Consider the following 12,966-nt stretch of genomic DNA (forward strand, 5'->3'; position numbering starts at 1 on the left):
CGAAGAACGGGTGGTGTTTTACTGCGGGGAGGCGGTTCAGGAATGATGGCCTTTAAGTACAGGCCACACGTAGGCCCTCCTCCTTCTTGTTGTCAGTGTTTGGTCATCGCAGTGACAACTATAAAATACAAAAACACGTGCGCTTTATATTTAGGAGCTAAGTTTCCAGAAACCTTAAAATACTCGTCATGAGAAGTAAATTCAACTGCTCAGTAAAATTTACTCCTGGAAAGTCTCGTACAGCGAGATATTTCATAATGACGTTTTTGTAACAGGTGCCAAATTGTGCCAGTAATTCGTTTTGATTACTTAGCGTTGCATTATTGTGTAAAGGAACTATAAGAAGTCGAAAGAAGCCGAGAAAACTTACGTTCAAAGAACGGTGTTAGCTCAAAATTAATCAATCCATAAACACTACAGCACCGTGTAACAGAGCCATAAGTCACGTAATGCTATTGAAAAACTATCTGTCACTACAGAGCATGACGTATTGGTATTTCTGAAGAACCGGACGTAATTTATCGTCACCTGTTTTCTTAAAATGTGGGGAGTTCTCTGAAAGCGCAGTTGCGAGCATATCATCAATCCGCTGAAGGAACACCAGCCCTTATTGACGACTCTGGCAGCACGCGAAAGAAAAATTGTGGCATGAAAGTCATTCCGTAGCTCACTAAGTGCCTCACAAATTGTTAAGATAGTCTAGACAAGGCCTCCCAAATCTCGAACGGATCACGAATTGCTTATTAGCCCACAAACTGTTGAGTGAGCACTTTGATAACTACAGGCTATATTACCAAGGTGTGTCTACAGCATGAGTTCGTTAATTGTGGATCTGCTGTTTCAGGCGTAGATATGTCAGTGACGACCTTGTTACCAAGTAATGCACTGTGGACGAAAAGCAGCATCTGCGCTACTCACATACCCACCTTCGCTAAACGTAACGTCAGAAGTAACCAGCGTGGCACCAGTCAGCGGGATGCTGCAGGCTGCAACAAAACTGTCAATGGAATTCTCTACATGTACTAGAACCCGGTCACCACTGCCGATTCCGTGCGACCGAAACCCGCTGGCCGTGGCCTTGAGTTTTCCCAATAACTCCGAGTAGCCTACTTTGTCTTGTCCGTGTATCTGCGTGAAAATTGTGGCATAATGAAGAATACATGCCCACATGCACACACAACTGAAATAAACATTGCATTTGTCGGGTCCAAGCAAAGAGAAACGTGTAGCATTGCACGTAAAAAACATGGACAAAAGAAGGAATACGGTTCACACACGAAGCGCCAACTATCCACAGTTTATTGCGAGAAGATTGTGGCAAAGTGTAAATATGGTCAGGTTCTTCTCGCAATAAACTGTTGATAGTTTGCGCTTCGCGTGTGTAAACCGCACGTGATCCTTTTTTTACATATTCTTACGCGCAATGCCACGCGTTTTTAATCTAAAACCAACAAGTCCAAGTGGAAACCCTACCAAAGAAAAACCTTTGTGCCATAGTTATTAGGTATGCTGACTTCTATTTCTTATTTCTTGACTATTGTTTTGGTTCATTCGAATCCTAAACTGCCAACATACTAGCCATTATCCAGAAGGTCTTAGCCCCACTCGAAGTTATGCATGAGGTGCCTATTGTGGGAGCATTTGCTTCCTCGATGTCAAATAATTTTTAAAACAATAACGGGCATTATGAATGTACGAGTCACGTGTAAATAACCATTTGCTGCCTTACAACTTAGCTTACTCAAACGTTGTAAAAATAGAGATTGTTAAGTTCAGTTTCGGAATTGCCTTGCAGAAATATTCTTCACATCTCATTCATGTAGAAATAAAACGCTTAGCACATGCAGGCTATTCTGACAATGCCATAGTAGCCGTAGCACAAGTCCTTTTGAGATGAAAGCTTGGGGAACGTCGTGATGCTCCACCTGCAGTCACGGAAAAGCAAGAATACGTTGTGATGTGGTATATTCCCCGCGTTTCTCACAAGTTAAAACAAATTGTGTGTTCCTTTACCATGAAGGTGGTGTGCTCTGTGCTGATGAGCTACAGAAGCTATAGGTTGAATTTTCCAAAGTGTCATTCCTCAACCAAAAAGCTTAGTGTTGACAAAACCAACAAAACAGGTTAAATATTTGAGTTTACCTTGCTCGTTAACTGCATGTTGTGCCACACATTGGCTCAATAAGTATATTAGTTATAAAAAGCTATGCGTATCGGTCCCTTCTACGGGCCGGCCCCTGCTTTCCGCACCTTTAATATACTACGCTAGCTCTTTCCCACAAAGCAGTCTATTTACGTGCGCCTTCCTTTCTCCAACAATTTAGGAGTGGCATACGCTCGCCCTAGGAATTGATTCTGCATTCTAAAATATATATCCCATGCTTCACAATTATCTGCGGGAGAGTATGACCAATGTTGGTCTCATTTTGCACAATTGTGGCAGCTCGGGATAGTTGGTACACTTTTTTTTCATACACGTAGCGCACGAAAAAACGTGGACAAAATTATCATGATAGCATCAGATGCAGATTGCAGCGACTTCGAAGGCATCCATCCGATGAAAATCCGGCAAAATCCATCGCACGATAAATAGCGGCGTTAATGCTATTTGCATTGAAGCAATATGCCGACACACGCTGCAGTATTGCCCCCGCCGAAACGCTTCACATATAAGGTGTGTACTGCAGCTGGGTTCCACTCTCGATCTTCCCTCTCGATACGTTGCACGATCTGGCGGCGCCACTCCAAACTCCGCCCGAAGTCTTTTGCGTGGCCTCCAAGTTGACGTCGAATTCGAGTTTTCGCCTGAGATGCACAGGTGGATGTGAGTCGTGTGCTGCAGCGGGCGCTTCCTGGCGGACACACTGCGCCGTCTAGTGACGCGCCCACAAAGACCGTGCTTGGCCTCAGAGATGCATGGCGTGCCAGTACGTGCCAAGACTGAAAATAAGAAATATTCTGCGTTTCTTCACATATCGCTCTTGCGACACCCGGTCCACCCACTTTCTTGCACCGTCTTGAATGCAAAGAGCCTCTGATCGCGTCTTGGAGCACATTCACATCTCCACCGTACTCTCTTTTAGGCCTCTGACAGTAAACCTCACATTACCACGCTGTGATTCGGCATGCTTAGCCGCGGATGTCTAGGCCTTGCCTTGAGCTGCACCTGGTCCGATGCCTGCCGGTGAAATCTGTTTTCCTGTGCGTGCGTGCGTGCGTGCCTGCGTCAATCGGTCGGTCGGTCGGTCGGTCGGTCGGTCGGTCGGTCGGTCGGTCCATCTGTCTGTTTGTCCGGCTACCGTGAGTATTGCTAGCATTAGTACAGATAGTCCACGGTTCGACGGAACACCGTCTGGCGAGGGATATACATTTTCTTATTGACAGGAAACTAACACTCGCAAAGTTTGAATTAAAAAAAATGCAGAGCCCTTCCACTATATGAAGATGGAAGACCAGTGAAACGGTACTTGTTGATAACTATATTGAGTTATACATTCATTGAATAAAGACGCATACGAGTGTACACACAACTTCGCAGTTGTTATCGTCTTTTATTTTCTCTTTACTTTGTCACCATGGTAACCATTGCTTTGTGGTCACTGTGATATACTGCAATTGGTTGCCGATGCTTTCACGCCCACTCCCGCTTCTGTTCGCGAAGGCGACCTTCACGGGCACATTGTTGTTCTTCATGGGTGACAGAGCGGCTATTCGACGTTACGGATCCTTCGGATGACATGCGTTCGGCTACAGCGGCTTCCCGTCGTTTTCGCACCTATCACGCTGTTGCTCATGCCGGCGCTCTTCTATGTACAGTCGCAATCTTTTTGAGGGTGAACATGGGAGCGCGTGGCTTTATATATCACCAGCACCGTCAGGCGGCAGCCACAATATCTGCGCGCATGCTTGGGGAGGGTAGGCTCCTTTCGTGCGCATTACGCCACTGTAGCGCGCGTGTGTCGTCTGCTAGCAGTTTTTTCCCCTCAATAGAAACCAAATTATGACATAAACCACGATTTTGATGCTTTTAATTCAGAACGTTGTGCTTCTTATGCTTGGCTTTATTGTAATTACTTCAACTTTTCACTTTGTTTTGTTTGCCTTCTGCTGTGTTCTTATCGTACAACGAACAGGCAAGGGAACACAAACATCCGAACTTTTATTTGGTGCAAGTTCAACAAAAGATTGATCCGTTTAGAAGTAGTATTAGTAAGCAGGAATAATTTTCTCTTTGATGATGTTAGTATTTTGTCATACAACCCTTTCCGGAAACGAGTGCTGCCATCCTAGAGGGCAGTGATGCGTACAGCGCTGGCACAAAGTCATGATGCGCTCGAAGGTCCTCCCATTCTTGTCGAACGGCTGCCCACAGTTCGTCCCCAGTCGTCGGGTGGACAGGTTTTCGCACCATGGCTGCTTTGATGTACCCCCATATATTTTCGCAGATATTCATGTCAGCGCCTTTGGCCGGCCAGGAAAGCATGCTGATTCTGCGATTTTCTATATGTTCCTTGTCAACTTTTGCCTTGTGAACCGGCGCCAGGTCATGTTTAAACAAAGTCGGCATCGGGAAAGGCGCTGTGGGCGTAGGGCAGCAACACATTGTCCAAAATTTCTGTGTAGTATCGCTGCGATGTAAAGGCACCTCCTATGCGATGCAGAGGCCCGAGACCATGCCTTGACACCGCGCCCCACACGTTCACGCAGTTTCGGCCACTCGCGGCGACTCCCTGCACATTGGCTGGCTCGTAACTGCATGGAAATCGTATTTTTGACCATCCTTCGCAAAATCAAACGTTCATTAAGAAAAGTTTCTTACCGTGTGCCTCTGGTTCGCCAAACTCGCATCCGTTGGTCTTGGCGAGTTGTAAAGTCGACTCATCCGAGAAGATCACTCGGCCCCAGTCATCTGCCATCCATGAGGCGTGTGCTTCGGCAAACTGAAGACGTGACTTCTTTTTCGAAGCAGGGACGACTGGCTTTCGTACAGCTACAGAATTTCGCAGTCCAGCACTTCGGAGGCGTCGCCGGACCGTAGCAAGGGAAGCGTCCACATCTAACTGCTCCCGCACTTGCCTCGCGGACTGGAACGGGTTCTCGACGACAGCAGCTACCATAAGCGCGTCTTCATCCTCCGTCGTTTCCTTTGGTCGACGTCTGTGTGGGGCATCACAGAGTCGGCCTTCCTTGCTGAATGTCTGAATAATGCTGTTGACGGTCTTTAGCGGCCTGTCCACGAGAGCACCGACGGAGCACTGTGAATATCTCTTGAGCGAATATTGTACGATTTTCCACCTCTCTTCTTCGGGAACGCGGGCCATGCTGAAATTGAGTTGCTGTTTTGACAGATGCGGTAATGTGCAAGAATATATATACGCTCCTCAAAGACGGAAGCCGCTTTTTAAGTACGCCCACAAGTGTCATGAGCATGCGTGGCCTGGCTACAGATCAACAATGATCTTGAGAACGCCCACAAAACACTACATATATTTTCAAGTTTATTGATGCATCATGGGGAGCGTAATGAGAAGTTCAAGATTGTCACCAATCCCGAACCGTACGGCTACCTTATTGCGGTACGCGCGCAGCAGACGACACGAACTTGCTTGCGTGACGCAATGCGCGCGGCGGGAGAATTTGCGCACGTCGGACACACTGCGCATGAGCAATGCTTCTCGTTGCCGCCGCTGAACCGCGCTGTGAGCTCAGAAGGCCACGCATTCCCGTGTTCACCCTCAAAAAGATTGCGACTCTACGTTCCTCTTCTTCAGTACGGACTACGCGCGTCCTGGCCATAGCAAGACCAAAGTAAAACTGCTGATAACGTCGCTAGAGCGATGTCGACGTAAAAAGAAAACGAGGCACAGACATTGGTGGGTACACAATGACGTTTCATAATTCCTCCATCCACTCCGGAGCCACATAGCCCCACCGCCGCACAGCAGGCTATTTGGATTCCATTTTGTCGACACGACTTTTTTCTGCACACTCTGTCGACGCACGCACTTTTGGTCAGAACCTAGCCATATGTAGCTTCGCTGTAAAAACAGTTTTTATGTCCTTTCGAGCCCTCTACGGGTGTCTTGTTCACATAAAAGTGAAACAAGTTGGGCCGTGCCTTATATAATTAGTAGATGGTGCAACAATCTGGTGTATATATATGTCAGAATAAGTGTGAGAGGCGTCGACTGGATTAATAATGATTCCAAAAGAAGGCGGGATGATAGTTATTTTTTTTCGTGTCGATGACAGCCGCAGAATTCCAACCAATATTGTGACCAGCATTAAGATGATGTTCAGCTAGAGCGTTGGCGGCGGTGTGTTCCTCAGCTACGTTATTTTGCTGCTGTTTGATACGCCGTTTGAAGTTTCCTGTTTCTCCGACGTACGATGCGTGGCAGTCTTGACAAGGTATCTTATACTCCAGGGTGGCTTTCACGTTCCAGTGGGTATTTCACGGGGACCAGCTGGCTTCTTAATTTGTATGAGGCCACGTGGGCGGCTTGTATGCTATAATTCTTAAAACTTCCTGCAAGCGTTTCGCTTATGCTGGGAGCATAGAAATGGGTGCAATTTTTGTAGGATGAGTCGGTTTGGTTCCGGGAGGCTCTGTGGAGCTGCGTTCCTGGTAACGTAGTAGTTGCCGACAGAAGCCGTTCCGATTAACGCACTTTGTTATCTGTAACTCTGACAACGAGTAGAAGTGCGCGTCTTTTGTTTCACATTGAAATTCCGAATAGCGCGAACGAAGCCCTATCACGTGTGTTGAACAGAAGCTTTTCCTGCATGTGTGTAATAAGATGCGTTTTTAAACATTTATTGTCGTTCACCTAAATGGCCACCAGATTTTGTAGGTGCCATACCAGAACTACGAAGATTAATCTAGGCAAGAAGTTAAAATGAAATTGTAGTGTAAGAAAATTGGCGTCATTCGTTCCTCAGGTTTCCTGATGTAGGTATGCCATAAAGATCTAACATTATGCTTACGGAAAAAATATATTAGGCTTGCTGCACAGGGTTTCATGTCATTAGAAGTGTCATATGTGTCTATATCTAAAAATTATTTTGCCTTTCGTCGCTTCATAACCATGTAATACCAAATTTCCACGTTTGTGTGCATTACAAACAGTCTCACCCGCCGTGGTTGCTCATTGGCTATGGTGTTGGGCTGCTCAGAACGAGGTCGCCGGATCTTATCCCAGCCACGGCGGCCGCATTTCGATGGGGGCGAAATGCGAAAACACCCGTGTACTTATAATTAGGTCCGCGTTAAAGAATCCCTGGTGGTCCAAATTTTCACTACGGCGCTCCTCAAAATCAGATCGTGGTTTTGGCACGTAAAACCCCACAATTAAACACAAAAGTCTCATGGTACAGCTGTTAAAACATACAGGTGCGCACATTTTACAGTTTTGTTGCCTCTACTCTGTTTTTTCACGTTTGCTGTAATTTTGGTGCACACCGTGTGCGCAGGTGTAAGTAAAAATCAAGCGTGCATTTGTAGAAATGCACTTTTTGTCGCATCGACCTGAATCGAAAAGTAGGAGTGGCAGTAAGCAAAAAGTACGTGCAAATGCAGCAGTGCGATTTCTGTTATGATGCCATAAATTCGCCTTGATGATCATTAACCGTGAATGCTACAGTAATAGTGCCACTAGCATGTGCATTATATACACGTCCTATTTGCACTACACGCAGTTTGCTGATTTCCTATTTATATAAAAAAATTTTCTAGCGCACAGATATTATTAGTGCCACTAACACTTGCCCTACCCTATATCCGCGTTCTATTTCCACCGCAGGCTGAAATTTTTCTTTTTTTTAAATTTCCAACTTATATAGAAAGACGTTTTCCGGCGCGCAGATATTGCTTGCAGTACAGCTGCCGGCCAGAAGTGGATGTTATAAAATGAAACTAGTTCTTGCATTTAAAAAAATTATTTCAATTGTTTCATTTTAAAGTGATCAGTTATATGAAAGCGAGAACTTAAATACTGTGCTCGAAATCAGTCAATAAATTGTTCACGCCGTGCTTCCTGCACAAATGACCGATGTGCTCAGCGTTAGCGTAAGAGCGAAAATTTCCTTGCCTTGATAGAGAGATGCCACTGATTTACCAGGCCAACCAGTTTGAACCGTATTCGTAAGAACGTCCCTCCAACCACCCATCCTCTGTGCGCACACCTTCCTAAAATTTCCAATAAGGTGTACGCATTACAGGACGTGAAAGTCTAAGCGTCAAAACAGGAAACATGCAAATGTAGTGGCCGGCTTTCATTTTGACGTGTAAAAAAAATCCGCATTTAGAAAAGCGTACTGCAGTCACCAGTTGTTAATGATGAGATTTAATGGTAATCGATTGAAAACAGGGCGACGACAAATATTAATATTCTTGAAATGTTCCATGCAATGCTCAGCAATGCTCAATGCAATGAAAGGAAATATGAATTTCAACTTCCTATTTTCGGAATCAGGTAAGCTACACAAAACGACAGCATCAGGAAGTTTTTGAGAAAGTGTAGATTGCCTGGAAGCGAGAAATTGGGGGGACCTTGCGAAATAGTGCATGTATAGCTTTTTTTACTGGAGCCGATATTGTGAACGTTTCGTACGGCGCCAAAGACAGGAGAGCTTACAGAACGTCTAGGCTCTGGTGACTTTCTGTGCTTACAACTTAGGGGACGGCAGTTTCGATGCTCGTATATTGAATAACTGTAAGACCCGTGTACGCGTTCACCCGAGCCTCTGTGTGCATAGCTACGACTGCGGAGTCAAGCACTTGCGTTTGACATCTTCATCAGTTGTCTCACAAACTAGCGTTATTACTAATAATGCAGCTACATGAACCGTTATGATGCGCGACGCATGCAAAAGAAAAGTCCCGGCATGTGACACAAACTTCCGGCCTAGTTATGACTGCTCGATAGACGGGCATTATTTTCCTTGTTGATGCACGGAATGTGAAAATGCAGCTTCAAAGAACACAGCTGTGTCAGCATACAAAACATAAAAAAAACACATACCTTGCTTTTCAAAGAAATGATCGCATACGAGATGACACTGACGGTAAATGACAACTGTCTGCTATCCAAAAAATCAGATCAGGAATTGTGCAGCGTGATGTTGGCTTTCACAGGGTCCGCCTCTTATTCTAGTATAGTTGTTAAGAAGATAATGTAGACATTTAATAGCGCTGTTACAGGCATGATCTGAGTTAGGCAGATGCTATTTGTGCCTAAAATGTCGTTGCTACAACTGGCTCGTAATATTGGAAGTACTCTCACTGTACGTGAGTAGACAATAATGCTTGGTTTTGGTAGACTTGCTCCATAAGTACAGACGAACGTTTCAGCTGTGAGAGAATATTAGAGAGCCACTTGAAAATAATATGCCTAATAGCCGTACTTGCTCCCATTTTTCTTTCTCTGTGAACTTCACAAGCACGTTCACATTAGAAGAAGCTTTCATGAGATCAAAGCGGTAAAAACATTCGCGGGGAGCATTCTTTATTCAGAAAAGCCTAGAGAAGGGGTGACATATATGTTGTATTCTACCGACGCTTCAACTGTCATTTTTCCCGAGAAGCAAACTGAGTGGAAGATATGCCCCTAGCGTCGACGGCAAACACAAGGGAAAAAGTTGGGTCGTGCCGGTTGACAACGCTAGTGGCTTTCTTTATTTTTTTTCTGAAGTGTCTATGTTATATTTAAGTATGTCTCTTTATATTAAAAAAGAGTTTTATCTCAATATGCAGAAAAAATACATGAGCATTTCTTGGTGCTTTGTTTTTCTCATAATTCGAAAATGATTAGAAGTGTTTTCAGAGATAGCTCTATGGAGAAGACGATTATTCCTGGACCAAGATGAATTTTTCTTCAACTGTGGGGCTTACTTTGGGGGCAAGCCGTATGAGTTTCCTTTTAGCTTAGTGCCAAGTCAGCTGGGGGACATTTTTTTTTCTTTGATGAAGGGGGACGCTGTGTTAGTAGATGGCTGCCGTGACATAACGGAGGGTCTGGTCAGCGGTGACGTGTTGGAACCCTGGTCTGCCTGCAGAAGAGAGATCACCAGTGCACTGTTCTGGTGCACTAGATGGACGCCGCGAGAGAGCATTTGCCTGTGACTCCGTTTTGAGAGCCAGCTGGAAACCAGCCAGAAACCGCTGTACCCCTGGGCACAGCTGGAGACACGCCGATTCCCGCATGCCTGCGGGAGTCGGTGTTGTGTAGCTAATCTGATATCCACGACAGCTTGCCGCTCTTTTTTTTCTATCTTATCTTATTTATGGCTGTTTTGCTCTATTTCCACATTGCTCGCACGTCGTTCAATGGCGCATTAATTTCCGGTTTCTCTATTTGATCACTTTATTCTTTCCGTCAAGCGAACCCGTGACAGCCATTCTGAAACTGACTACTCGCCCATCCTAACGCATATTGCGCCATTACTACGGTTACTCTAAAAATGCTATTTTGTCGTAATACTCCGATGTTTACTGCTAATGCTGTATAATTTGTCATCAGTTTTATGATTGTCAGTAATGCTATGTCTCATCTATAAAGGCCGACTTTAAAGCCTCGTACATTCATATACTGATCACGTGCTGCACTTTATGCGTCACGCCATGAATAATTTCATTAAATACACCTAAATCATCAATATAAACACGTTAGTTGAAGTTGCATTGAATTGAATTGAATGCCCTCAATGTCAGACCCTACTCCCCTCCCCCCCTCAAAAAAAGAGAGAAAAAAAGGAAAAACGTCAATTCGTACAGCATTGCTGTGATACCAGCGTGTATTTGTTTTCTATCAAACCTACGCGGGTGCCAAATATCTCGACAGAGGCTGGCTGTGCAAAATGCCTTTATTTCCTGACAGGCGTAAGGGGTTTGCAATAGTGGCTGGTATTAAGCGTGACAGTTCCGCATGTTTTGAAGCAATACTAGCACGCAGCTTCATTTTTAATAATTAATGGCCTCAATTATTGCAGTCAGTTGATTTACTTAATGAAAAGTATGAATCCTACTCCAGTCCACTACATTATCAGGCATGGAGTGGTGCCTGACACCGGCAAGAAAAAAAATTATTGCCGAGAGCTAGTGGGGCTATACTAGTTCAGGTACAACCAAACTAGGAAGGCCCACTAAGCTTCATCAAAGTCACTCCCTCACCAGAACAAGAATTGGCCTCCCTGGTGCAGTATTCGGCCACTACCTCCCTCATGACTCCGACAATTAACCCATGGCCCTCAGTCCCCAGTGGCTGAGGAGCACCTGACCAAGGCGGCGGTCAGACCTGCTACGCGGCAGAGGGTGCTGAGAATCTCAGGGTCCGGACAGGCCACCAATGGAAACTGAACTTGGCAACGTTCAACACGCGCACCCTATCGAGTGAGGCTAGCTTAGCAGGACTATTTGAAGAATTATCAGGCATTGCCAGGGATATTATTGGCCTTAGTGAGGTTAGATGAACTGGCGAGGCTTACACAGTGCTGACTAACGGCCACGTACTCTGCTACAGAGGTCTTCCAGATAAGAGAGAATCCGGGGTAGGATTACGAGTCCATAACAACATAGCGGGCAACAGTGAGGAATTCTACAGCATTAATGAGACGGTAGCAGTCTTCGTAATAAAGCTGAATAGGAGTTATAAAATGAAGGTAGTACAAGCCTACGCCCCAACCTCTGGTCACGATGATGAAGAAATAGAACAGTTTTATGAAGATGTTGAATTAGCAATGAGAAAGGTGCAAACTCAGTATAATGTAGTCATGGCCGACTTCAATGCAAAAGTGGGGGAAAAGCAGGTTGGTGAGCAAGCAGTTGGCAACTACGGCATCGATTCTAGGAATGCGAGAGATGTTAGTAGAATTCGCGGAAAGGAATAGGCTCCGAATAATGAATACCTTCTTCAGGAAGCGCAGCAACAGGAAGTGGACCTGGAAAAGCCCTAATGGAGAAACAAGGAATGAAATAGATTTCATACTCTCTGCCAATCCAAGCATAGTGCAGGATGTAGAAGTGTTAGGTAAAGTAAAGTGCAGTGACCATAGGTTAGTGAGGTCTAGGATTTCTCTCAATTTGAAGAGAGAAGGAGTAAAATTAGTCAAGAGGAAACAGGCCAACCTAGAGGCAGTAAGGTTAAAAGCAGACCAATTCAGGCTGGTGCTCGCAAACAAATATGAAGCTTTCGAACAGGAAGATAAAGACAACATAGAGGTAATGAATGAAACCGTAACTAGGCTGATCCAGAATCAGCAATTGAAGTGGGCAGGTAAGGCACCAAGGCAACCAGTAGGTAAGCTCTCCCAAGAAACAAAGACCTAATAAAGAAACGACAAAACATTAATATGTCCAACTCCAGAGATCAGATAGAATTCGCTGAACTGTCAAAACTGATCAACAAGAAGAAAGTAAGGGATATTCCAAATTATAACCTGGGGAAGATTGAGGAAGCCGTAAAACATTGACGCAGCATTAAATCAGTAAGAATAAAGCTTGGCATAGGACAAGGCAAGATGTATGCACTGAAAGATAAGCATGGTAATATCATCAGAAATTTCGATGACATAGTAAAAGCAGCGGAAGAATTCTATACTGACCTGTACAATGCCCAAAACAGCCAAACTACTTTCATTTGAAATAGTGATGAACCGGATACAGAGGCTCCTTCTATAACTAGCGATGAAGTTAGAAGGGCCGTGAAAGACATATGCGGGGGAAAAGCTGCTGGAGAATAACAGTAGATTTAATCAAAGGCGGAGGAGATATCACGCTTCAAAAGCTTGCGGCCTTTTATACGCAATGACTCACAACTTCATGTGTACCGGAGAGCTGGAAGAATGCCAAAATTATACTAATCTATAAGAAGGGAGACGTTAAAGAATTGAAGAATTATAGACCCATTAGGTTGCTTTCAGTATTGTATAAAATATTCACCAAGATAATTTCCAATAGGATCAGGGCAA

The 12,966-nt window shown here is 44.8% G+C and overlaps 1 protein-coding gene across 1 annotated transcript in view; it reads right to left on the reverse strand.

Annotated features, from left to right (window-relative positions):
• LOC119463702 (uncharacterized) overlaps positions 1 to 12,966 on the reverse strand; it is a 74,053-nt gene that overhangs the window by 51,324 nt on the left and 9,763 nt on the right. The window contains exon 3 of the mRNA XM_049656186.1: positions 927 to 1,128. Coding sequence (XP_049512143.1) covers positions 927 to 1,128 — 202 coding nt within the window. The remainder of the gene's footprint in view (positions 1 to 926; positions 1,129 to 12,966) is intronic.

The sequence above is a fragment of the Dermacentor silvarum genome, chromosome 9 (genome assembly GCF_013339745.2).
Source record: "Dermacentor silvarum isolate Dsil-2018 chromosome 9, BIME_Dsil_1.4, whole genome shotgun sequence".
Taxonomy (NCBI): Eukaryota; Metazoa; Arthropoda; class Arachnida; order Ixodida; family Ixodidae; genus Dermacentor; species Dermacentor silvarum.